Source organism: Ambystoma mexicanum, chromosome 1q (genome assembly GCF_040938575.1).
Source record: "Ambystoma mexicanum isolate Mex_15411 chromosome 1q, UKY_AmexF1_1, whole genome shotgun sequence".
Taxonomy (NCBI): Eukaryota; Metazoa; Chordata; class Amphibia; order Caudata; family Ambystomatidae; genus Ambystoma; species Ambystoma mexicanum.
In genome coordinates, this window is record NC_090922.1 from 490,506,161 (window position 1) to 490,531,552 (window position 25,392).

At 45.0% G+C, this 25,392-nt stretch overlaps 1 protein-coding gene across 1 annotated transcript in view; it reads right to left on the bottom strand.

Moving 5' to 3' along the window:
• The window catches only part of LOC138529284 (phospholipase A2 inhibitor and Ly6/PLAUR domain-containing protein-like), a 402,239-nt gene extending 382,512 nt beyond the window's left edge, over positions 1-19,727 (bottom strand). The window contains exon 1 of the mRNA XM_069640823.1: positions 19,461-19,727. Coding sequence (XP_069496924.1) covers positions 19,461-19,512 — 52 coding nt within the window. The 5' untranslated portion in view covers positions 19,513-19,727. The remainder of the gene's footprint in view (positions 1-19,460) is intronic.
• Between the last annotated feature and the right edge of the window lie 5,665 nt (positions 19,728-25,392).

Here is a 25,392-nt window from a genome sequence, read left to right on the forward strand (position 1 = left end):
AAGAAATCAGGTTCACCCATTGATCCATGCCCGCCTGACATCTACAAATCAATCCTCGCACAAGGAACACCATCAGAATATTACAGAAACCTCCAAAATCAATCACTAGCAACAGGAACATTAAAATCAGAATATATCAAACCACTCTTAAAAAACACAAGTGGCGATGTAGAAGACCTCTCCAACTACAGGCCGATCTTAAACATCACCTACCCAGCAAAACTCCTGGAAACCTACGTCTACAAATTAACCCAAGAACACGTAGAAAAACACCACCTGTTGGACCAAGAACAAATCGGCTTCAAACCCGCAAGAGGAACAGCAACAGCACTATTGTCAATCTGGGACAACCTAAAAACAAACGCGGACTTCGACACAACCTCAGCCCTGATTCTGCTCGACCTCTGCGCAGCCTTTGACACAGTTAGCCACGACACCCTAACCAAAAGACTAGAAGACATAGGCATAACAGACACAGCACTACTGTGGACTAAATCTTTCCTAGCAGACAGAACAGAAACCTTCTGGTTAAAGCCCTTCAAATCCACACCACGAGTCAACCGCTGTGGAGTACCACAAGGGTCCTCACTATAACCACTGTACCTCAACATCTACCAAACTGCACTAATCAGAATCTTCAAAAAATACAAAATCAAATGCTACTACTACACAGATGACACTCAAATCATCTACAACTCAACCCTAATCAAGTGTTTAAAAGAAGTGTTTAATTGGATGAATGCCAACAACTTGAAAATCAACCCAGGAAAGACAGAAATCATGATTATATCCAAAAATCAAGAGAATAAAACCTATATTCCATGGCCAACGGAAATGGGAACCGCACCAATTCCATCTAAGGTAGTAAACAATCTTGGACTCCTGATGGACAACACCCTAACCTTAGAACCACAAATAAGTGCAATAATCAAGAAATGCTTCTTCCTCCTTCACACGGCAAGAAGAATCTTACCTTTCCTCTCCTTCACCCACAAAACACTCACAATTGTCACCCTAATCATGTCAAGAATCGACTATGCAAACAGCCTATATCTAGGGATACCAGAATACCTCCTGAAGAAACTACAACAGATCCAAAATGCAGCAGCCAGACTCCTCCTCAAACTATCCAGAAGAGGCCACATCACTTCAGCCCTAAAAACACTGCACTGGCTCACATTCAAACATCGCATTACCTTCAAAACAATGTGCATAACACAAAGGGCAATCAGCAGACAAGGAGCTAAATTCCTGCAAAAGAAACTAACAACCTACAAGCCAAGAAGACTCCTCAGATCAAGCAACAAAATCCATCTGAACGAAAAACCATACCTTAAGAAAAAACTGGGAGGCTCCTCCTTCTCCCACTTAGCCGCAAAAACCTGGAACAACATCCCGAAAGAAAAAAGAAACACTAGAGACCACCTACAATTCAGAAAATGTATAAAAACCTGGCTCTTCAACATCACAGATGAAAACTGAAAAACCAAAACCACCAAACGGGAAACACAATGAAAGGGATAACAAATCTAGGACGACAATGACAACATTTAGAACCAAATAAAGAAACTCTCACTACAACAAGAGAGGCGACACCCATAAGGACAGAATCCAGCGTCCCTAGCCAACTCCCAGCGAACAACCATCACCTGCTCGATAAATGCTACTACAGATCATACCTGTATAAAGTTGGGTGAACATTAGCACTTGCCACACTAATTAAGCTGTGGATATTGGCAGGGGCATGGACCAAAGAGAGTTGTGCATGAAGGCAGATGCCGCCACTGGACATAAATGCAAGCGTTAGCATTGCGACATAACAAAAGGGGAAAGAAGCGGTAACATGAATGAGCAACCGAATAAGATGATGAATTCCAAGCAGGCCTCAACACATGGAGGTAGTAAACCCGGGCCTACTAATGCCGCCCTCTTACTAGATTAGGAATACATTCTGGGCTAGACTGCATCAGACACACAAACGCCTGCCCACCCCGCATACAATCAGGGGCCACATAGGCAGCCAGTTGCCCAACTTGGCAAGGTTATGCATATCAACGGATGCCATATTGGAAAAGCGACCTTGAGTGTCATACAGCCCCTGAGCTAGACATAGACACGGAGATGCCCACACACCCCACCTGATTAGAAATACAGAAATGGCACACCTCACTTCAAGACAGGAAACCCAACTAACCAACCCACTAACAAGCTCACTCTCTCCATACATCTCTCAAATTCTAACCAAACACAACCACAAACGTACAACACAACAATCCGCACAAACTTCACTACACTGCAATAACAAAACAAAGCACACACATACCTGCACAACAGCACACAACGGCTTCCAACAGTATAACACCCCAAGCCCAGCCAACGGAATTCCGGGCTGAAGCCACCAACAGCACATCACTGCTCTCTTGCACTTCTGCAGCTCATCCCCACTAGCTCCCCCCACCCCTCCTTTCTTTCAGTACCGCCAGAGCGCCAGTGGACAACTCGGGTGGTGATAGTGCGCGGTACAAATATCCTTTAACATTAACATTAAGCGTATGCATAATGCAAAACGGATGCCATATTATGCCACACACGTGTATCATAGTTATGAAGCTTTACCATTTTATACAAAGACCTAGTTGGCACTGATTGCCACTTTCCAATTCCATACATGCCCCCAGATAAGTATGTATTCTTTGCAAGTTTCCTTTCTTTTATGCCCAGGGCACTTTTATGCTAGGTCATAGCGTTCTGGTGGTAGGTTATGGTTTTAGCATTGTTTTTAACAATAATAGGCTACTGCTGCCAGTTCCAGAACGCCAGGGTGTGGTGCTTCGGTATGCAAGCACCAGATGCAGTACGGTGGGTGGGGGTTAGGAGCCTGGGAGCTAGCAAATGCCTAATACATATGCACAAGCTAAAACTGTTGGCTCTGCCAGTGCTTGTTTCTAACAGGATTTCAGTGAAGGATTTGCATAGTGCTTATAAAATGAGTGGCTGGTGGTAGTCCTTATCTCTCAGAAGACCACTTTGAGAAAACACTAGCGGGCACTTCAAGCACAAAGTTTGATGGTAAGGCTTAAATAAATTCGAGTTAAATTGATTCTGTTATTGCTTCTCTTTAGGGTTTTTACTCCGTTGTTACAGATTCCTGGGTGTTGCCTTCAGGGTTCCACATAATTTTTGGGGTTTCTTTTCAATGTTGTTTTCCAAATAAACAATTACTTTTTTTTTCGCGTTCTTTGGATTTTGCAACTGATTAAAATTAGAGTATTAGGCCTCGTAGACAGAGGTAAACTCCTATTTGTTTAGGGGGAGAATTTTGGAGATCTGCTTTAGTTATTATATATCTGTGAGCTCCATTCCCCTATCAATAAAAAGTCAGAGATCCCATCTTAATGTCGGGATCAGAAGAGGAGATCTGATGTAGGGATCTTCCTGATCCGTATTGGTCCACTCAGATCACACGAAAAGCCGACCGGGTGATCTCCTCTTCTGATCCCGACATTAAGATGGGATCTCTGACTTTTTATTGATAGGGGAATGGAGCTCACAGATATATAATAACTAAAGCAGATCTCCAAAATTCTCCCCCTAAACAAATAGGAGTTTACCTCTGTCTACGAGGCCTAATACTCTAATTTTAATCAGCTGCAAAATCCAAAGAACACGAATAAAAAAGTAATTGTTTATTTGGAAAACAACATTGAAAAGACACCCCAAAAATTGTGTGGAACCCTGAAGGCAACACCCAGGAATCTGTAACAATGGAGTAAAAACCCTAAAGAGAAGCAATAACAGAATCAATTTAACTCGAATCCGAGTGTGCTATAACGTTAGGGAAGATTCGAGGTTTCGACTCCCAACCCAGGTTCAAATTTTGTGGATATCCAAGGCTTAATTAAAGCTCGCTCAAAGACTTCCAATGAGTAGCAGGGCAGGAACGGGTGGGAATGGCAAAAGGGGTTAGTTTGGCCATGGGTCAAAGGGTGGGCAAATAACCAAACAACAGCTACAAGCTGTGTGCCCCTCCTCATATGCCAATACTTCCCTTCTATACTCTAATGCAATAGTTTCCGCTTATAGGTGGCACCACCTAACAACCCAATCTTAAAAGTCACTTGCTCTCCTTTTTGAATGAAAGGCAGTGCACAAAATAAATTCACACATTTACCCAATTCACTGCTGAAATGCAGTAAAAAATCCAGTTACCTGCTTGGACACAGGCCTTTAAAAACGCTGTGCTTTAAACTCAGGAGCACTGCCAGGAAACAAATACAGCTAGGCAATATGGCACCCAACGTTAAATCACATGTGCACATCCCTCCCACTTGAGTGCACGTACTACTTGAGAGGGAATTGTGTTTATACGGTGCACTATTGAGAGTCAATATTAGCACCCATGGCGACACATTAACCATTAAACCGTGTGGAAGTGGGATTTTGGCAGAACACACTGAACTGAATTACTGCTGGATGATCCCATCTTGCGTGGAGAAAAACAAGGCAAAGTGAGGCAAAGTGATTTAATCAGGATCACGTAACGCTGTCAACTGGAGAAGCTGGGATTTGTTTTCTGGTTCCAGATTCCACCATTTTACAAATTAGAGGACAGGATAGATTGCTTTTTCACATTTTCCATCTTTATTTAGAACCAATCTACAGCTGACTTCCAAGTGCCAAACTATAAGCATGCGTAGGCAAAGCAAGAAAGAGAATGAATAGCTGCAAAAATGTGACTGCCCATTTCCTTAGATTGAGACAGATAAACCCAGTCTGCACCACTTATTTGCTTTCTATAATGCTACAGAGCCTATTTAGGGCCTCATTACAAGTGTGCCAGTCTGGAAACAACGGTGCCGGTAAGCTTACCAGCACCGTTGTTTCCCGACCGGCAAACTATGGGTTTGTCTGCCAAAGCCGATGTGCCCGATAGGACTGACCCTGCCAGGCACATCGGCCCCAGTAGGCAAGCCATCACTGAAGCACCGGCACCGTTAAAAACGGTGCAGGTGCTTCCGTGGTCCTCATTCCCATAGCGTCCCATAAAACTCTATGGAAATGGGATCTTACAAATTGACGGGCACCCGACTTCCCGGACTGCCGGGGTTGTAATCAGGCGCTGGTAATTCATTCCGTGTCTGGCGCCAACCCGCTGGTAGCACCGGCAGGGTTACCACTGGACTCGGAATAAGGTCCTTAGTCTTCAGTACTGTTTTTGCTTTTATACAGGTGATATCAACAATACAAAAAGAAAGGGGATCTTCCACCCCATAAGGATTCAAACAGGTGGAGTAAAAGGCAGGTTATGCACAGATCTCAGCAACAGTCACTCAACCTACTGAGCTACCTTCCCAGCATTTCGCTTCAGAGCCACCTTTATTTTCTCTCAAGTTCTGAAAGTTTCTGTAAGGAGCTCACACCAGTATATGTCACTCACATGTCCTGTGCTACTTCGAGGCTGGAATAATCTGCAGATCTATTTGCTGTGAGAGATTGTGTTTGTTTTAATGCTCAGCCCGCCATATTCCATTCTCGGCATCCATGAAAGGCAAGACTTAGATCTCATTTTTACTATACGCGCACTTGCCCCACCCTACCAATCGGCCTATCTAACTCCCTACTCTCCCCCTCACTCTCTGCGATTATCCTCGGCTCACCTCCTTGTCACATCATGGACTTGTCCCACCTTACCAATCGGCCTATCTGATTCCCTACTCTCCCCCTCGCTCTCTGCGATTATCCTCGGCTCACCTCCTTGCCACATCATGGACTTGCCCCACCCTGCAAATCGGCACATCTGACTCCCTACTCTCGCCGAGGCACCACCTACGATCATCCTCGGCTCACCCCCTTGACACATATAGTGCCCCTCACCTTCCCCTTGCGATTCCGCTCTCTTCCTTGCTCCTGTAGGGCAACTCCCAGTGATCATACCAAGAAAATACAACCCACTAGGGAAAAAGGCTAGGTGCACCCTTTTTTGAGAAAGACAAGAGCTTTGTTTTGTATACAAAAGGAAACGGCGACAAGGTATTACAAATCCACTTCCGAAGAGCTCTCTGACCACTTTCGTACAAGATTCAGATTATAAACACACACATCATCACTCATGACAAACTCGATATACAGTGTTAAGGATTGCATGTGACCCATCCTCCAATTGGTTGCACTGTCTTCTCACTCTTCTTCACCACACGTGAGTAACGTCCTCGTCCATAATGGAATGCTGCAAAGCAATTAATTAATTAACATCAACTGGCACCACCCTACCTTCAATCCTAACCCTGTGACATGCTCCTGGTTACCACTGTGAACTCTAGTGGGCAATTTCGAGGTCAGCCTGGTCCTTGCAAAGAAAGCAGCCTTTTCTCATCCCAGACAAGTTGGCGCCCCCACCTTGCCCTTCCCGCCATATGGGCATCATGCTTAGCTCTCCTTGACACAAAACACAGATCATGTTGTTCTCTGCTTTCCCCTTTATCAGTTCCACTCCCCAAGAATAAACCTAGCATCCCACTAAGGAATCCAGTTCACAAAGGATTTAGAGCTCATTTACCTGCATATCTGGTAGTTCAAATAGAGTGACCGTCTTTCTGGGGGGCACTAGTGTCTTAAATCTTGGTCCCTGTTTTGGAATCCCAAGACCTCTGCCTTCGCTCCCAGGAATACAACATTGGTACTAAACCGCAGCCCTTCCCTGCTTTGGCTGCACACATTCCTACTTAATTAGTTCAAAGGCCTAACTGATGTGGGGGCATATGTGCATTCTTTGCCGTATCTAGGAATCGGGATGTTTTGGTGAAGCGAGGAATAAAGCCTCATTGTTCAGTGTTTTTGTGAAAACACAGTCTGCGAGGATTCAGGCCTAATCGTAAACGTGGTGTTAGTTCGTTTTATGACTGTTGTGTATACAGGTATTCTACATCCTACATAGATCAATTGCAACGTTACTGAATAACTTCTTCCTGTAGGATTTCCCACTGCCGCCAATTATTCCCACCCATAACACACACCCCTCCCCCTTCACCGTCTCGTGCTTATTTCCATATTTTAATATATTTTTCGCTATCTAAATCGTCCAGGAGGGGTGGTGGTCTGGATGTGCATTCCAACATTCCCTTACTCTGGAATGTTCTTCATCTCCCTTTCCGCGCTACTCCCATTCGGTATTTAAATACAACCTCTTCTGCTTTCTGAAGAACTACTTACATAGCATTCTACCCAATCACATCTCCCTGTTCACCTCTCCGCGTCCTCTCTATGACAGCCCCAAAGCACTTATCCCTCACCCCTTCGCCCAAAAACCTAGCACTTCCTCCACTAGCCCATTCCTATTACATGAACTACTGTCCTTGTCCCTGGTTCATGTTTCTACCTCCCTGGCATCCTCTCACCCATTGTTAGTGGTCCTCCGCTCTGCAAATCAATTTTAAAACGTCTTGTAAGCATTTTTGTGCCAAAAATGTATTGCTTTCCCTGTAATTGTCATTAAATAAATAAGTAAAACATTTCAATGTACCTCCTGCTCATAGGGTGTGAAAGCAGTCAGGCGGGCAGCTGCTCAGCTCTCCAAAAATAAGACAGGCCAGCGAGATCACCTAGGTCTGAGAGGTCTGCCTTGGTATCCTTTGCTGTGACCTGTTAGTCTAAAGACGTGTATCACTATCAGCAGGTGTGTGGCCTGAGCAGAACACTGCTGCACTCTTTGTCAGGCTCAGAAAAAGCTCTTGTCGTCATGGTCGGGCAGCCTCTTGCAAAGTTAGTCTGTGCTTTTCCTTATTAGCTGTGAGTAGAGAGCACGTTAGCTCCTTGGCAGAGCGCTTGCCTCAGCATGTAGTAGAGGAAACCTGCTGCCAAGCAGCTGCTCTGTGGTGAATGACTGAGTGCATTCTCACGAAGGCTCTGTCATATGAACAACCATTTTGTATAACCCAGGGCTACTGCGTGCGTTGGTGGGAATTGGAAAGTTGCCTAAAGCGGCATGCAGGAGCTTGTTTTGATTAGCCTGAGCAGTGCAATCGTTTTTCCTCATGTGGAGCATTTCTAATTCTTCTTCTGTTTTGTGTAAAGAGAGAAACATCATCCACGAGGCATTGAACTACTGACCAATATTTTTTGGGGGCATAAAGCAATGCAACATTTCCTTCCAGCCTTCCTCATCTCCAAGCCTAGCATGCCCTCACGTTAAAGAGGGAATGTTGCAATATCCCTGAAGAAGCCTTAAATGACTGGGGAGTGCGTCATGCTGAAGGGTCTGTTGTAGAATCCGCCATTTTGCTGCGGTCCGTGTACATTTGGAAGGTGTTGAATGCACTTTTTACAAGCTTCCTTTGTTTCTGTGCTCGGTAGTACATTGATATGTTTCCACTTTTGTGCTCCGTTACATTTCGTTATTGTTATTTGTGCTGCTTGGTGCATTGGTATGCCCCACCCCTGCAATCAGTGGTAGGTGCGTGGATACTAGTATCCGCAAAGCAGGTAGATGGAGGGGAAGGGGCGGCGGTTATTTCAGTTGCAAAGCACTTAGCATGCCATCAGCCGGCACATTCATGCATTGCGTGCGAATAATCTCCGACTGCGACTCACATTCATCTTTTGTGAGTGAATAATCTCTGACTGTGACGATGCTTGTTTCCTTTCTGCTTTTGAACAAAGGCAGCTACGGCTCGCCTTGTAAATCAAATTAATGTGTCTGAGAGACACGCAGATCCCCAGCATGCCAACCGAATGCCTTAGAATTAAATAAGCCCAAAAATGCCCACAAATGTACTGCCTCCTTACCTTACTGTGGCTTAATTTGCTCAAACCACACGGACGGATCATGCAGGTCAAATTCTCTTTATCCGCCATTGCTGCACTTGACTTCCAGAAACGGAAGCCTTTGTGTAGCCCAACGGACCCAGGAAAATAGCACAAACATAGCCCAATCAAATTGTGACCAATCAGCTCCAATATTCAGTGTCAATCAACAATTATTTATTTATTTATTTATATTTATTCATACTGTTGTGGTTAAGTAAATCTTTAACACACCAAACAATAAAATACAAAAATACATTAACAATGCAATACAGTACATGTAACCCATATGTTATTAATAATTAAAACATTAAAACATCCCATACTCTGTCTGTTAGGCTTCACTCCTAACAGAAAGAGTACGGGATGCCGTGTGAGTGCGCTGCTTTCCCTGCGCTACTCTAAATTCTTTAATACACAGTTATGAACCCTCCCAATGGTATGTATTTTGCCAACCTCTGAAGCCTGAAAACTAGATACACGCAGGATTGACATGTGGCCAACTTTGCACCAGACCTGCCGATGAAATGGCCAAGCGTTAAATCTCAGTTACCAGTTTAATGGTATCCACTACTGAGTTTAATTTGCTTTCTGACTTTGAGAACATTCAGACATGTAATTGCTGATTTTACGATAGCTGGCAAGCTAGCAATAGCCGGGAAGATGACTCAAGAGGTTGAGCGCTTGCTGCTGCGTTATGTGTGTGATCTGCAAGTTGCAGGTTCGAATCCCGGCAAGGCCAACTCAGCCTGTCATACTTCTGAGGTTGATAAATGCATACAAACACAGGTTGGGTGTGTTTTGTTGTATATAAAGCACTTAAGTGAAAGTGCTATATATTAACATATCATTATCATTTGGCCTTGGCCATCTGCTTGCATTCTCAGTAATTTGATGATATGGGCCTATACACACTGATATTAATGATGCATATGCTGATCCATTCTTGTATGAAATGTATATCACATTACAGTGATAGTGTAACCATATTTTTCGTAGTGTACTTAGGAACAATGCTATGCGATGCCACTTCGTGTTTTGTCAAGGGGTGAAAGGTCGTGTTCATTCGCTTCCTGTGATGTCACTTCGGGGTGGGGTCAAATGTGATGAAAGGTAAAGTGATGACCCTTCAGTTACCCCTGGCATTTTGGTGAGATTATGTCCCTGTCTCTATCCTGACCCTCTCTACACTACCCCCACTCATACTACCTCTACTTTCTCTACCCCCACCCAGCCACCCTACCCCCTCTTTATCTACCAGCCCCACATTGCTTTTCGATATTCATATGTCTCAAAAGTAAGACATTTAACAGAATAGCATAACTATACATAGGACACAGTGTGTTTAAAAATACAAATATTTTACTATAATCTGCTGCTCCCCCAGCAACCCCACTCTCCTCAGAAACACACTTTCTTTAAAAACACACTTTGTTATGAAAAGCACAGTTAAATGAAATCCTCTTTATTAACCAGCTGCACGCCTCTGTCAAACAATGACTAAAAGTAGGAGACATTATCACAAAGGTTATGTTTGTCAGCTGGTTTATCATGTGATTTCCATACGTTTTAAGTCATCTCCATCAAAACCCAAACATGTCCACAAACTGTAGCTGGTAAGATATGTGGTTAAGTACTTCAATTGCAAGACTGGACTCCAGTGATTTCACCACTTCCCTAAAGCGTCTTATCATGGGAAAATCATTTTGATCTTGCTGTCCCTAGTCTGACAACATTTGAGGTCCCTGGGAGTGATTTAATTTATTTGCAGGGAATGCACTTCTAAAAAGGCCTCAGTCATGGTATTGCTCCAAATGTTTCCTTGTCTCCCCTGGGGTGCTAATATCTCCCTTTCCAGTGCAGGGAACCACACAGGGGGACATTCTGGGTTCATGTATGAGGTTTTTCAGTCCCGATGGTGGACAATTTGCTATAAGGTAAGGCAATGCTGCATATGCCTGTTGTAATACAATGGGAGGAAAGTATATTCTTAAATGAAGGCGTTTTTCCAGCAGGGTGAAGTTTGAGTTTGTTCCACCACTAACAAAGAATAGCTTGGTACCTGTTTTGTTTTTTTTTTAAATAAAACTTTCTTGTATTGTTTTACAATAATAAACAGGTGCCCAAGTGGGCACTAAACTCTCCCAACAATGTCCCACCAGCTCCACCGCCCCCCAACAAAAGAACTCACATTTCACAACCATCATTAGTGACGATCACCCAAGTTCCATGTACATTATCCCAGCCGGTTTACAGATTATTCGAGCCATCGGTTATGGTGACCTTCCCATATAGGTTTGAATCTTACCTCCAAATATGTATCACCCTGGTGGGTGTCCCGGGGAAGAGTCAGGCTTCTGCGCCTCTTGCGCTTTTTCCAATTGGTATTGCCTGAAAGGTGGCCAGTAGTCAAATGGGCGACTTGTGCTTAGGTGTGATGAGGCAAACATAGTCTCCCTGCGCTCACACAGGTCCATGCTTTCCAGTCATCTTGCAAAGGTGGGGGGATTGGCCTTCCCCCAGGTTCTGGCCACCAAGCATCTAGCCACCACTAAGGCCATGCTCAACATGGTCTCCGGCTTTACCCATGACACATTGGGGCTTTTGAGGGTGCTGGGTGCTTGCTTTTGACTGTGATAGCAAAGGATTCTCACCCAGGGGGTGCATGCTATGTTAAGGCCTGTGGCTTCCATTTTCGCCAGCATAGTCAAAAAGGTGTGCTTAGCAAAGCATTTGAAAATCATTTAGCACAAGTGCAACTAAGCAAAAGCTGAATGACTCTTGAAGTAATCAGTAGGTCATCCCAGAATCATCCCCACATCATCAGGGACAAACATGTTTTTGCCCTTCAAGTAATCAGCAGGTCATCCCAGAATCATCTGTTGATGCTCCTGAAGTAATCGGCAGGTCATCCCAGAATCATCCCCAAATCATCATGGTGAAGCTCTCGAAGTAATCAGCAAGTCATCCTAAAGTCATCAGGAACAAAGAGTTTCCTAAAATAGGGATGATGTTGGCATCATCAGCAAGTCATCCTAAGCTCATCCCCAAATCATCACCCACCATTCTGAGACATAGCTGATTACTTTAACAGCCTGATGACTTCTGATGATGTGGGAATGACTTCTAATGTAGTTTGATGATCATCGGATGACTCCAGGATGATCTCTAAAGTCATCCTTTTAGACCTGGGCTGTCCCAATCAGCGCGGCAAAGTCTGTGTCCCCTATCTACCAGAGCCGCTGCTATATGCCAAAGCAGGCCTTTAAGTAGATGCCCTTTTCACCCCAATTCACTTTTGTTTACTCGCCCTCCGCTCCCCATTCAATGTCAGTCGCTATGTGAATGCACTTCGAGGAAAGTTTATAGGCGCCGCCATTGCTGCCTTTGCCGCCCTGAAAAATAATTCCTTTCTCCTTCCCTTTGCGACGCACGCAATGAAGCCCTACCTGCGTGAAATCTGGATGTCCTGCAGGCAAAGGAGATATGGGACGCTAATGTTTCATAACAAATTCAAATAAAACTTGTGTTCTTGTCGACAGAGTTCGTGTGCATGTGCAGAGTCTTTCTTCTCGCTCCCCTACCGATCAGGCTGTGTAAAAGATGCCAACTGAGAACAAAATACACCGGTCCCCAGTTCCCTGATGCCACTGGAATCAACGGGGATTTTCTGCACACCAGAAACTATACGTGTCACTGGAATATAAAGCGGGTATAGCATTAGCGATCATTAGGGTTGTTTACCAGGGCAATCTGGGTTCAAAATTCTATGTTGGCAGGCCAGCTGTCTCTCGCTCGCACACAGTGCACGCACGCACGCTGTATTATTCAGGGCAAACCCACAGTTGTTTCGGCGCCATGTGAAGGATTCGGAAGTAAAGAATTATTATGTACCCGTTAGAAAGTAATTTTTTACATGTTATGGAACAATTTGAACAATACAATTACAGTATCAAATTGGTAAGAAAACAATTCATGCCCATTTCGGTTGTACTTAATGGGCATTTCAAAGAAATGATAAAGATAGCAAGGCAGCTTGAAGGAAAAGTTATATGTATAACGTGTGGTCTCTGTTGCCATGATTGCAGACAAGCCCTGGCAAATGTGATGTATTCATCGGTGCAACCCCAGCGTATCCTGGAATGTGGTTACTATGTCATCACGCGAGACTCAGGGCATCACTCCATCCCTGCCATGATGGCTGCATTACTCGCAGCTGTGCAGGTAAATAACAGACCCCCCCCCCCTCCTCTTGGAAGCCTGGCACAGGGTGTAAGGGCAGCAAAATGGGGTGCTAGCTTGCGACCACGGACGAATGTAACAGGTGGGAAATCCGCTGTTATTTCATTTGGTTCGCTCTCTGTGTTTTACTTTTTGCACAACAAAAGGAAGCCCGCCTGGAAGGGGTATGGTTGGTGCGGTAGACTCAGGTAGCTGGGGGAGGTGCAGGGGGGGCTGTGTTGGAGCTGCAGGCGAACTATTAGTTCCGGATGTAGTAACATCCTGCTCTGAGAAGGGGAGGGGGGGGGGAGTAAGACCCAATTCAGACGTTCGGCTGTGCTCCTGTTTGCAGCCTTGCCTGACTATAAACTTTTGGTGCTCTGCTTTCAATTCTGTGCCTTTGCGTCATTATGCGCGTGCAGCTAGGCTCAGACCGCACTCTCTAGGAAGGGGTTCAGCCAAGCCTGAAACTGTGTCTACTTCTTGCAGGTAGCTCGTTGGATGGAGGAGATGCTGCGGCCTCTCCTGTGATCCTCAGCCTGTTGCTGCTGTCGACCCAGGTAAGGGGTGTGCAGTCTTTGAGTCCCTAGGGTGACATGAAGGTAACACACATGTTAAATATATTTATTTGGGGATTGTACAGTGCTAATTGTCTACTGCGCGTCCTTTCATCCAGGCATCCGTGTGCCAGGCACCACTTCTGCAATTTTATGCTTCTGAAAACCGCTGGATCAAATTCGACGCCACACCCTACTTCTCTCCTCACATCTCTGACGTCTCTAAGAAGTCACACTACCAGCTGCACCTCCTCAGGGGTATTCTTCCTTTCCTCTGCTTCCCCACAGAAGCTCACTGTTTCCAGAGCTCTCTCTCTAGGGTGGACTCTATTGCAACAGCCTCTTTCTAAATCTGCCTGCTTCTACTCTCTACCCCCTGCAATTTATCCAGAACAGTACTGCAAGACTTGTCCTTGGCCTCAAGCCCAGGGATCGTATCTCTCCAGGACTGAAATCTCTGCACTGGCTCCCAGTGGCTGCAAGGATTAACTTCAAAACCCTCTGCATCGTCCACAAGGCATTCTGGGTCCTCAACACCTTCAACTCTCTCTTCCTAAATATCTTACTTCTTGTGCTCTTCGCTCATCCGCCTCCAAATCCCTCAGGGTCAGTCGCTTTTCCAAACAACGAGTTGGTGGTAGATCTCTTTCCTCGGCTGATGCATCCCTCTGGAACAGCCTCCCTTAAACTTGAGGAGAATCATCTCTGGTTCCGGAAGCACCTCAAAACCTTTCTCTTTGCTTCTGCTTTTTCTTCTCCTCTCCTCTGCTGACCTCCTGGCTGTATCCTGAACTGCACTGGCTACCTGGACACCCTCTGATCACGGGCCCAGGTCCCTCCCCCACCAGCGTCTCACACCTGCACTGCCCACCTAGCAACCCCTACAGTCCCCCTACCAGCCCCCTGATGTCTGCACTTACCCATGCACTTGCCACTTGCTGGCCGTCACTTACTTATTGCTATCATCTTGTACTGCACTATCCCTGCCCCCTTCCCACGCACTAGCGCGATCCGAATGTCACCTGGCTTAGTATGATTGTTGTCCACCCTCCCTTTGTTTCGCCTTGAAGCAGTTGGGGGCAGAAGGGAATTTGGTCACTGGTCATGTGTAATATTAATGTTTGTGCTACTATTTCGGTGTACTGGGATAGAATGGACTGGCATCGGAAGCTGCCCAACGGACACTGCCTGGAACTGGCTCTTCAGTGAAGAAAGAGGGGAGCCGGAACCACCGAGTGCCTGATCCTGGTCCGGCATCAGCATCAGAAGTAAGCACTCCTTGAGTAAAAAGCAAGTTGGTTGACACCCCTATTAAATGTAATGCTTTATCTTCTCAGTCAATATGCCAGTGAAATCTTAGTCTTTTCCTGCCTCATCTCTCGCCTCTACCCCGGCATTCCTGTGAAGACATCTTGGGGTTGATACCCTTGTAAAGTTTGCAATTGACTATATGCCTAAGCCTACAGATCTACAATTGTATGTATTGTGCTTACAAAGCTGTTTCACCAAAGCACGATACTATGTGAATAAATAACCAGTTAGGCAGAAAAGCAGTAAGGAAACAAGATAAACAGACCGCCAAAAAGAGAGCATATAATTGTGGATGTGGCTTTATTAAATATTGAAATCTGAACAATTTCCAGATCTTGATATAGTTTTTCAGGTTTGAGAAATCTAATCATTTTTCTTTTCTTATATACACATAGGAACATTCGTCTCGTTACAGGCTACATGGTGAACCAAGGGAGATTGTGATGTCGGCACAAAAAGACAGATGAGCAACTCGGCCCGCTACCTGCTGAAAAAAGCGCTGGCACGTGAATGTAGCAAAATGGCAGAAAAGGGAAGATTAACATTGGATTGTCAGTGACAAGAAGCAATAAAAGGTACATAAATGCCATTCAGAACACATATGTTAAATATATTTATTTGAAGCTTGTACACTGCTAATTGTCTACTGCACTTCCTTTCATCCAGGCATCTCTGTGCCAGGCACTTCTTCAGCAAAGTTATGTTTGTTAAGCATCTTTTTCCAGCTCTTTTCAAACAATTTCTACAGAATGATTCCTTTTTGCATTTCAGAATGTATCCATTAAAGCAACAGAAATGGGCTTTGGAGAACACTCTGCTGTTGAATAACGAAAAGCACTGCCGAACACAATTGGGATCTACTGTCTGAAGCAGAAGGCACCAGACTTGTCTTTTTCTACGCAAGTCTAGTCACTATTTACAGAATGCAAAATTCATCTTATTTTTCAAAACATTTAGTTATTGTATTATAAAATGCTAACTGGGTTGGTTCAGGGGAACTCCATTGCTGCCTGTACTTGTCTGGGGCCCCCCGGCCCTCTTGCTTCCTGCGTTGTGGCTGAGTCCCCGCCACCCCTTGCTACCTCACATGGTTTTGTGCCCTCCCCTCTCTTACTCTCTTGCTCCGTGGGCCGGTATCCCTCCCTTGGCGTCCTGGGCTGGGTCTGCGTCTTCCCTCTCCTCTCCTCTGCTCCCAAGGGTAATCAAGGGCCGCCCCAACACTTGCTTGATCCCTGGGATGAGTCTGCACCACCATCTTGTTTAATCTCTGGGTTGTGTGCACACCTCCGTTTTCCTCCCTGGGATGCGACGTGCCCCCCAACTCCCTGGTCTGTGCCTGTGCCCCCCCTTGCTCCATGGGATGGTTCTGGGTAACCATCTGACTCCCCTGGACTTACCCTAGGTCCACATCAGAATCCCTCGCTCCCCAGCTTGCTCTGGTTCCCCATTTGACTCACTGGCTTGTTCTGGGTCCCTAACAAACTTCCTTACTTGCTGGGCTGTGTCTGGGTACCCATCTGGCTCCCTGCGCTGGTTCCGGGTCCCTCCTTCACCCTTGCTCCCTGGGCTTGCCCTGGGTCTCAATTTGACTCATTGCCTGGTTCTGGCTCCCCACCTAACTCCCTTGAAAGCTGTGCTGAGTCTGGGTACCTGCTTCACAATTGCTCTGTGAGCTTGGTCCGTACCTGACTTCTTGCTTACTGGGTATATCCGGGTTCGACTCCCTGGCTGGTATTGTTTTTTTTAAAATCCATACATGTGCACTAATTGTAAAGTACCCAGTTCTGGGATTGCTACAGTCATGCTTGTGTATATCTGCCCATTTTCAGGTTGAACCTCATTGTGCCTCTTTTAATAAATGCAATTTAATTAAAAGCAGGTGTGTTCTTTTTTAAAAATAGATAATATCCCATTAGCCTTGTTCGACTGTCATATCATTTTACCCAAATGACGACTAAGACCCAGTGAGTGTAATGCCTACAAGAGGGTTTCTTTTCAGGGTTATAGTTAACATCGCTTTGGGATTTTTATAGGATTGTCTTGGGTTTGCATTGCTTTTGGATTTTTATAGGATTGTTGTGGGATTTCATTGCTTCTACCAGGAAGGACTTCTAGTTAACATATTTCGGGTGCATTAAACCAAAAGGAAGCCATTGCTTGGGTTTATTTGAAGATTGTGTATTTTAGTGCAGCACTTTGTAATTGTGGGAGTTTATTGGGTGTGAGGACATGTTAGCTAGAGGTGAGAAATGAAATGTGGGAGTTTACAGATTGGTTCGTGACATGGGGGGATTTGCAATTTTGTACGCTAAATCAGCTTAGTTAACGACATTTGGGTGCTATAGCATAGAAGTCAAAGAGGGAAAGTGACGGCTGCAAAATTCCCTAGGAGTTTTTCCAGTACACTATACGTAAGTCTAAATAGTGTCATTCTAAAGTGATGCCACCAATCTTACTCAAAAGGGATACATCCTGGGGTAATCCAACCCCTTTTCCTAAATCTTTTGGAAGCATCTTGAAATCATTTAAACTCATCCTGGAGTGGTCTGCAATAATCATTCACAATTCCAAACCCATCCTAAAGTTATCATGGAACCATCCTGGAGTAATCCCCACCCATCCTGAAGTTGTCATGAAGTCATCCTCGAGTTGTCATGGAGTCATCCTCTAGTAATCCGAAGTCATCCGGGAGTAATCCCAACTCATCCTGAAGTTGTCATAGAGTCATCCTAGAGTAATCTGAAGTCATCCTGGAGTAATCCCCACCCATCCTGAAGTTGTCATGAAGTCATCCTGGAGTTGTCATGGAGTCATCCTAGAGTAATCCGAAGTCATCTGGGAGTAATCCCAACTCATCCTGAAGTTCTCATGGAGTCATCCTAGAGTAATCCAAGATCATCACTGGAAGTAATCCAAACTCATCCTGGAGTAGTTTCTGTGATGACTCAAGAGTCATCATCTCATTACATATTTTGGCCTGTGGGAATACTTTGGATGATCTTCCTGAACTATCCATGGATGACTCTAGAATGGAGTCATCGGATGACTCCAGAATGATTCCAGGATGATCTTCCTTTTTGACTAGGGCTGGGACAAGCTATTTGCCTTTTACCAAGAGACCAAGGAGGATTCAGGCTGTAGAGGGAGGGGCGGCTCACATTCAATCCCCAGGGGAACAGAAAGAAGAGGGCTGGGGGGCCATCAGAAATGGACAGAGAGAGGGGGCCTGAAAGAGACAGGCGAGAGCAGGGGAGCATCCAGCATTGCAAGAGTGGAGGGCAGGCCACGAGAAAAGTCCAGCTACCCCTCCCCAAATGAGGTGCGCACAATTCCATACGGTCTCATTCGCGCCCACAAACCGCCCACCCCTGTCTCAATCTATTCTTTTGATAACATTAGTGGCAGATGGCGTTTGAACAAATAATAAAATTAATAAAACTGCAGAATCATTACAGATGCAGGAAAGTCATCTATTTGCGCTTTGTACAGGCGCTCATGGTCGAAATACACTGAAACCTCCTAATTTGCATATGGATTGCACCAACAGAAGTGACTTCACAGAATATAAGGAGCTTCATCAGTCTTTGATACTTGGAGGCACCATGGAAGTGACTTCAGAACAAGTCGCCATAAGTAAGCCAAGTGGCAAATAACTGTGAGGTGCAAAATACCTAAATTGCACTATTAAATATGGTGCAACTGTATGGTAATTAGGCTTTTATTTTTACTAATAGCAAGTTATGAAGTGAATCAGAATCACTTACAAAGCTGCAGATAAGACACAGTGTGATTACGTGATTTGCCCAGGATCACACACTTTGGTTAAATGGTGAAACCGGGATGTGGACAACTTAAGCGACTGAGCAAATGTTCCCAGGTTTCGTTGATATAGATATTTATTAAGGTTATGCATTGCATTTCATGAGCTTAGATACTACTTTATTTATAGCAATACCTTGGAAGCAAACCACATTACATAATAAACTAGTCTTTCATACTATACACTATGACCATTGTCATAGAAATATGTTGAGTAATAACAGCATGGCTTTAGTTTTATTCTCCTCATTATGCATGGAAAGTCACAATAGCATCGTGTAGATTAATGTGAGCCTAACAAATCCTCCTTGGGTTTTAAATCCATAGGAATTATTTCTTAAATCATGCAGCAGTATGCCCCTTTCTCACTTCTGATCACTCCCTCCTCACATTTCTAAAGGGACAAAGGACCCTGCTAATAGTCGCCCCCTCCCTCCAATCAGTGCCTGATGGCTCACATTGTAAAGCTCTGTTGGCACAGAACAATGTGAGAGCCCCTCTGCTGCCCTGAACTCCTCAGGACAGTGTCCTGCCAGCGGGACACCTTTCCCCATTGAGCACCCTCCTTGAGGTGCCCAAAGGGAGAAGTGTCACACTGAAAAATGTCCCTGTGCCTGGCTCCTGAAAGCGCCTCGGTGGGTGGGGCAGCGTGCCCCACACCTGACCCCACGCTACATACGCCACTGGGTGGGGGGCATTCACAAACGGACAGAGAGAGGGGGCCTGAAAGAGACAGGCGAGCGAGATTCTCACCTTCAGCCAGGACAGCAAAGAGAATGCTGGCTATGCATAGCGATGGCTTCATGCTGAGCACGGGCTTCAGACGGCGCCTGCTGCCAAACCTGGTGCGTTTCTGCTGCTCAAATCTGAAAGCTTTTAGGCTGGTAGGGGTGGAACGCGAGTCCAGAGAAGTTCCGTGAAGGAGACAGAACGAAAATACTATTTCAGTACCTTTTATCGGCAAACGCCCAATATAGGCACGAGCGTTGATTGGCCAGAGGAGGGCCCGGTGCAGACCGCTAACAGCCCACCCATTTCCTGGAACCTGTTTCATAAACTCCAGCCCGTGAAACAGAGACAAAGGGAGTGGTGCTGCGAAAAAACTCATTAGGTGCGGCTTTCTGTGTATTTTCTAGGGAAAGGGGGGATTGCCAGAGTTATACAAGGTTCCCTACGCAATAGCCGGCAGGCTTCAGGAGCGCCACCCCCAGAATCCCAGATCGCGAGGTCCTGGCAGCTGCTTCAGAAAGTGACATGCAATCAATCGCTCCGGGCTTTGCAGCTTATCGGAAGAACTGTGGAAGAGTTCATTGTTGTCTCTTTAGCGTGGTCCACCGTGTCCCAGCTTCTAAATGCATGTGACACTTTCAGGCATGGGTAAATAGAGATGGGGGCAAGCCAGGGCCCCACCCATACCGACACCCTCTTCTATTTGAGTAAGACCCTAGATTTTCAGGATATAATATTGATAGGCACAGATTAAAAACAAAACAAGAAAAGCGTATACCCTCCTCAAATTGACATTATTCCAATGCAAATCAAAGCAACAAAAACAAAATCAAACCTCGCCTTTTCTGTTGCTAAATGTTTCTCAGTTGTTTGATGTTATGTCCCCCGATCTTTTAAGATATCGGTTTTGATGGCCACCCCTGCGTGTTTTGGTCCATTTGGTTGCAATGCAAGGTGCATTGCAACCAAATGGCGCGTAAGTGGGAAGCAGTCAGCCACCCTCCTCTCTGGCTTGGCGAAAAGCTGGGCGTAGTTACATTAAGTGAATATTCTTTATTTAGTACAGGCTTGAGTGATTTTCTTAACACATTTTCCTGCATGTTTTGTGTACACATCGTTTTTTTCTGAATTGCGAGTGAATAGTTAAACGGGGCATGCACTCTCAACTTCAGGAAAGACACATCATGACATGCGACCTCTATCCCTGTCCCCTTTCTACACTGCCCTTACAATGGTTTGGAGCAGCTTCAATGCAGTGGCAGGCGTTACACAAGAAACCTACATACAGAGCACACAGGAACAAGGGCGTTCAACCTACAAGCGCTTTGAGGTCATGCCAATGATAAATAGAGCGCTATATAAATGCCCAATAACATAATATAACAAAAAGCTTGCGGAGGTCCTGCTATACCTGAGTGGGTATTTAGGTTTGATTAGAGAGGCACACATTATGCATGTATCCTATTGATTGACTCATCCAGCAGCATATAAATATACACTTCTTAAAACCTAGCATTAGCTGTCCTGAAAGAGAAACATTAACTGGTGAGCTGGGGTCATGACCTTCAGAGCAACCAATCCCCATAGTTGCCAGCACATAAAAGCCTGTGTAAACAATTTGTCTCCCTCTTCTTTAGCTCTCAGAAACAACCTTAAGACCTCCCATCAAAACACTCTTCACAAGGATAGCTGACCTTCACAGAGACCTGGATATTGAGATGTTGGACGAACATCCAGTGAAGCTGAGTAAGAACTTCTGCCAAGGACTGGATCTTGATCCAGACCCTCTGATCAGAAGACACACTGCCTCCACTGCAAACCCTTTTGACCGCTACCCGCGGCCCATCACGGCAAAGACCCAGTGAAACTAGCCCTACTGTGACAATTCCACACAGACCAAGATGAATCCTAACCCACGACTACACACTCAACCCGAGAAGGTCGAGTAATGAGGCCCAAGCCTCGGTATCCAAAAATCACAGCTGATGGACAAAGTCTAGCAGCAAGAAGAAGACAGACAGAAGACAAATCAAAACATGACCAGAATGAGCAATGCCCCTTGACATCTAAGACCAAGAAGCAGAGTATTGCATCCCCCAGCTCAGCCATTGTTAACAGAGAAAAAAGAAAAAACAAGGAGAGACAAATGAAACTACATCTCCCTCCTTAATCCCCCAACATGTCTGGCTAGAGGGACACAGCAGCATATGAGGCTTTCTATAAATTACTTTAAAAAAAGCCACACAACCGCCTAATATAGCTCTTAGAAGTGGCAGGCATGAAGTGCTAACAAATTATGATTACTATGATTTTCGGAGCAGGACATTTTGGCACAACCAGTTCGGCGCACAACTTTATGGCGTGGCCATTTGGCCGTAGGTCACGTTTAAGCGCGGCCTGTTTGCCGCCGGTATCTCTTGGCGCAGGTATGTTTTGGCGCGACTGGCATGGTGCAGGTTCATGAATGGAGCACTTAAAAGAAAAGGAAAAAAGCAAGAGAGCATATGTTGCAGGCGCAGGTTTGGTGCGGCGGGCATGGTCTAGGTTCATCAATGGAGCAATTTAAAAATAGCACTATGAAAAAAAAACAAATAAAATAATTTTAAAAGAATTGGTGGCTTTGTGAACACGGGCCTGCAGTACTTCGCGACCCAGCCCTTCACCACTAGGCCACAGAGATCTTATCGCCTGGCTATGCATGTTTCATACTTAGCCTAAATGCCTTCTGTTATTTGTTTTTCAGGGACGTCATTTAGGGGTCGCCAGAGGTCACAAGTGCGACCTCTGAGGTCTCCCTTGCGACCACTAAAAAAAAAAAAGAAAAAAAAGTATTCTTTTTTTTTTGTAATGCAAACTCCTGGGCTGTGGCCAGCACCATGTGGCTCTTTACTTCTGGAGAAGAAAAATAAGAACAGGACAAGTTTAACACTTTCAGCACTGACCCTACATAAGAAAGAATAGGAATACCAAATAATGTGTCTTTCTGGAATTCTATGCAATAATTGCTAGACTCATTAAAGGTTTATTTCAGGCACACTTCAGGGGCTGAGTCACTGATTTAGCCTGTCTGAAACTCCTCAACTCAGCCTTTCATCCTTCTCAGGTCGATAAATGAGTACCAACACAGGTTGGGTGATATTGGGTGTATATTCTTTCTATATAAAGCGCTTAAGCATAAGTGCAATAAAATAACACATCATTATCATTTGGTCATGGACGCCTGCTTACATTCACAGTAATTTGGTAATATGGGCCTATACACACAGATCTTAACAATACATATGGCGATCATGTAGAGCTCAGATGCTCTTTTCATTTAAAAACTGGAAATACCAGATGAGGCGTAAAAAATGTCCATTAAAAGGGCACCCTTTTAATAGGCCAATGAAACAAAGTTAAAATAGCAACGTGCACAAGCATAGTTGGTAATGTTGCGGGGCCGGCGAGACCACTCAAGCCGGCCCCGTTAGTGTTGGGGACAGCAGCACTTAGGGTGTTGGAGACACAGTGCCTCGGGTAGTTGCCGGGGATCATCAGTCTTACGGGGATACAGGGCGGACCGTGCTAGGCTGTGCGCATCAGGTTGCTGTATTGGCTGGTGCAGACTCCGGCCACCTTGCTGGCATACAGGTCCCAAAGCAACCTGGCCTGCAGGCCCGTGCTCACACAGTGTGCGCCTGCAGGCCTGAAGTAAGACATGGTCTCGTTCCATTCTTGGAGTCTGCAGAAGTTCTGAGGCACGTGCGTGCAGGAGCTGCATTTATTACGTCAGGCCATGATGCAGTCTTGGACTGTCTTAAAAGGGCAATACACTTAGGAGGGACCCACACCTAGCAGGGAAGATGGATATGAAGACATTTCCCAGTTTAGGAATAAAGGGACGCTCCAGAGGTGCTGTACTCCGAGACCCCCGGCCGGCCCATAGAACCGAGGTTTGCTCAGAAGTACTTTAAGATGAGATAGCTGCACCCTTGAGATGGATGTGGGTGCAGATTCATTACTCCAACACGAATCAATAATGACAACTCAATGGTTTGGCAAAGGGAGTCCGTTTAATGACAAGTACAGACAACGGGGAGTTATGGATATCAGCAGTAATGCGATCGTCCTTCTCGCTTCAACTCCAACGAACTTCATACAAGTTGTAACATTTATACTCAAAAACCGTCATCACTGACGTGTAACACTCAAAAGTTAACATGTAACATGCAATTCTATTGGTTAGGAAAAGGTAACTTTACTATAGGTACTATATCTGTATATGGTAACGGAGTGAGGGGATTGGATAAACACTGTCAGGTGGGCATCTAAGCCCTTCCTTCAAAAATGACTACTGTAGACGTCACTAAAATTACAACGTCCCATTGGTTCTACTAACTATAGGACCCTAGATTATTTGGTCCATTGTGATTGGGTTGGCACCAACCCCATGTACACTTTTCCACTTCACTTAGCAGCACACAGAATGGTCGGCCAGGTGTGGGGAGCCCCTTAGTTACCTGGCCTTCCTCCGATTATGGTTACAATCAATCATCACTTTAGTGTCCATGTGTCAATTAGTTCACTGTGGTTGGCCTCGAAACTGCATCTTCTGTCTGGAAAAGTTCTGATATCTCTGCTTGGTCAGGTGTCAAGCGTAGGTGTGAACCCTCGCTTCTTCTAGCTCGGCTGGTCACGTGATTCCTACACCATGAATTTGTCTCTTTTCTCTCAATTTGTGTATTTGATTCTCATTTAGCCCGCCACCTGCCTACATCTTCTTATCTCGACCTTTCAGAGGCAGGATATTATGTTCTCACTTTCAATTAGGTGTAGCTACTCTGTGCTTCTTTTATTAGTATGACCTTGGCTTTCCTGGCACAAGTTGTCTCTGCCGAGTTTCGATTCATCCATCTCTTCTCGTTTTGCTAAATATGAATCTTTTCTTATTTGGCCTTTAGTAACCTAGGTGGATTCTGCTTCTTATGCAAAGTAGAAATGCACTTATAATACTGTGCTTTATTCTGAGGTAGATTATGTATAATGGCGCTTGCCGCACTATTCTTCTGCGAAGCATAGCAAGCCACACTGTTTGCTTAGCTTTCTTGCGGTTCCAAGCATATTTACAGGTGTAAACTGGTTGAATGCCTTCATCTTGCTTACAGCTTTAAACTTCTTTGCATTTTGACATCGTCCTTTCACTTTAGGTTCACGATATCCTTATTCATGGCGTTTCGTCTCTTTGCGTCATTCTCTGGTCATCATTTTTTCTATCTGTGAGTCAGTCCGGGTTCTTGTGACGTCACCATTTGTCTTCCATTAAGACCTTTTTGGTTTCTTCCAGGACTGTACCTAGGCAATCTTCATTTCGTCTGATTTGTTTGTAGGGTTTCCTCAATGGATACCTTACTGTCCATGGTTTCCTTGGTACTGGTATTTCAACAGGTTCATCGACCACTTTCACTTCCATCTTTGCATTCATCTTACTCAGTTCTTCTGTATTCATCTTCACTCCATTGCCTGGGTTAATTCCTTCTTCATCTTCTGGATATGTACATGATGGTTTGAAGAAGTGTCTCTTTGGAGTCCATATCTTTATTACTCCCTTCAGGCTTCCTGTGGTCCTTACATGTTTGTCTTTATTCCATGTCATGAGTTGACATTGTCCATTTGGGCTGCAGTAAACCCATCTTCCCACATAATTTCAATGTTTCCTGGGGTAGAGAAACTTTGTTCCCTCTGGTGCATGAATGCTGGCCTTCACAAAGCTTTTTATTTCTTGATCAGTCAGGTCTTTAGGCTTCCATCCTGGCTTGACATCAATCATGATCTTCATCCCTATGGCTTTTTTCACAGTCTTCTGGCATTGAGAGATTATTATCTTGATAACACAAAAGCCTAGTAATATCATCACTAGCAGGGCTCCCAGGAACTTGAATGCATCTGCAATCCATTGTGAGACCCATGAGAATAGTGA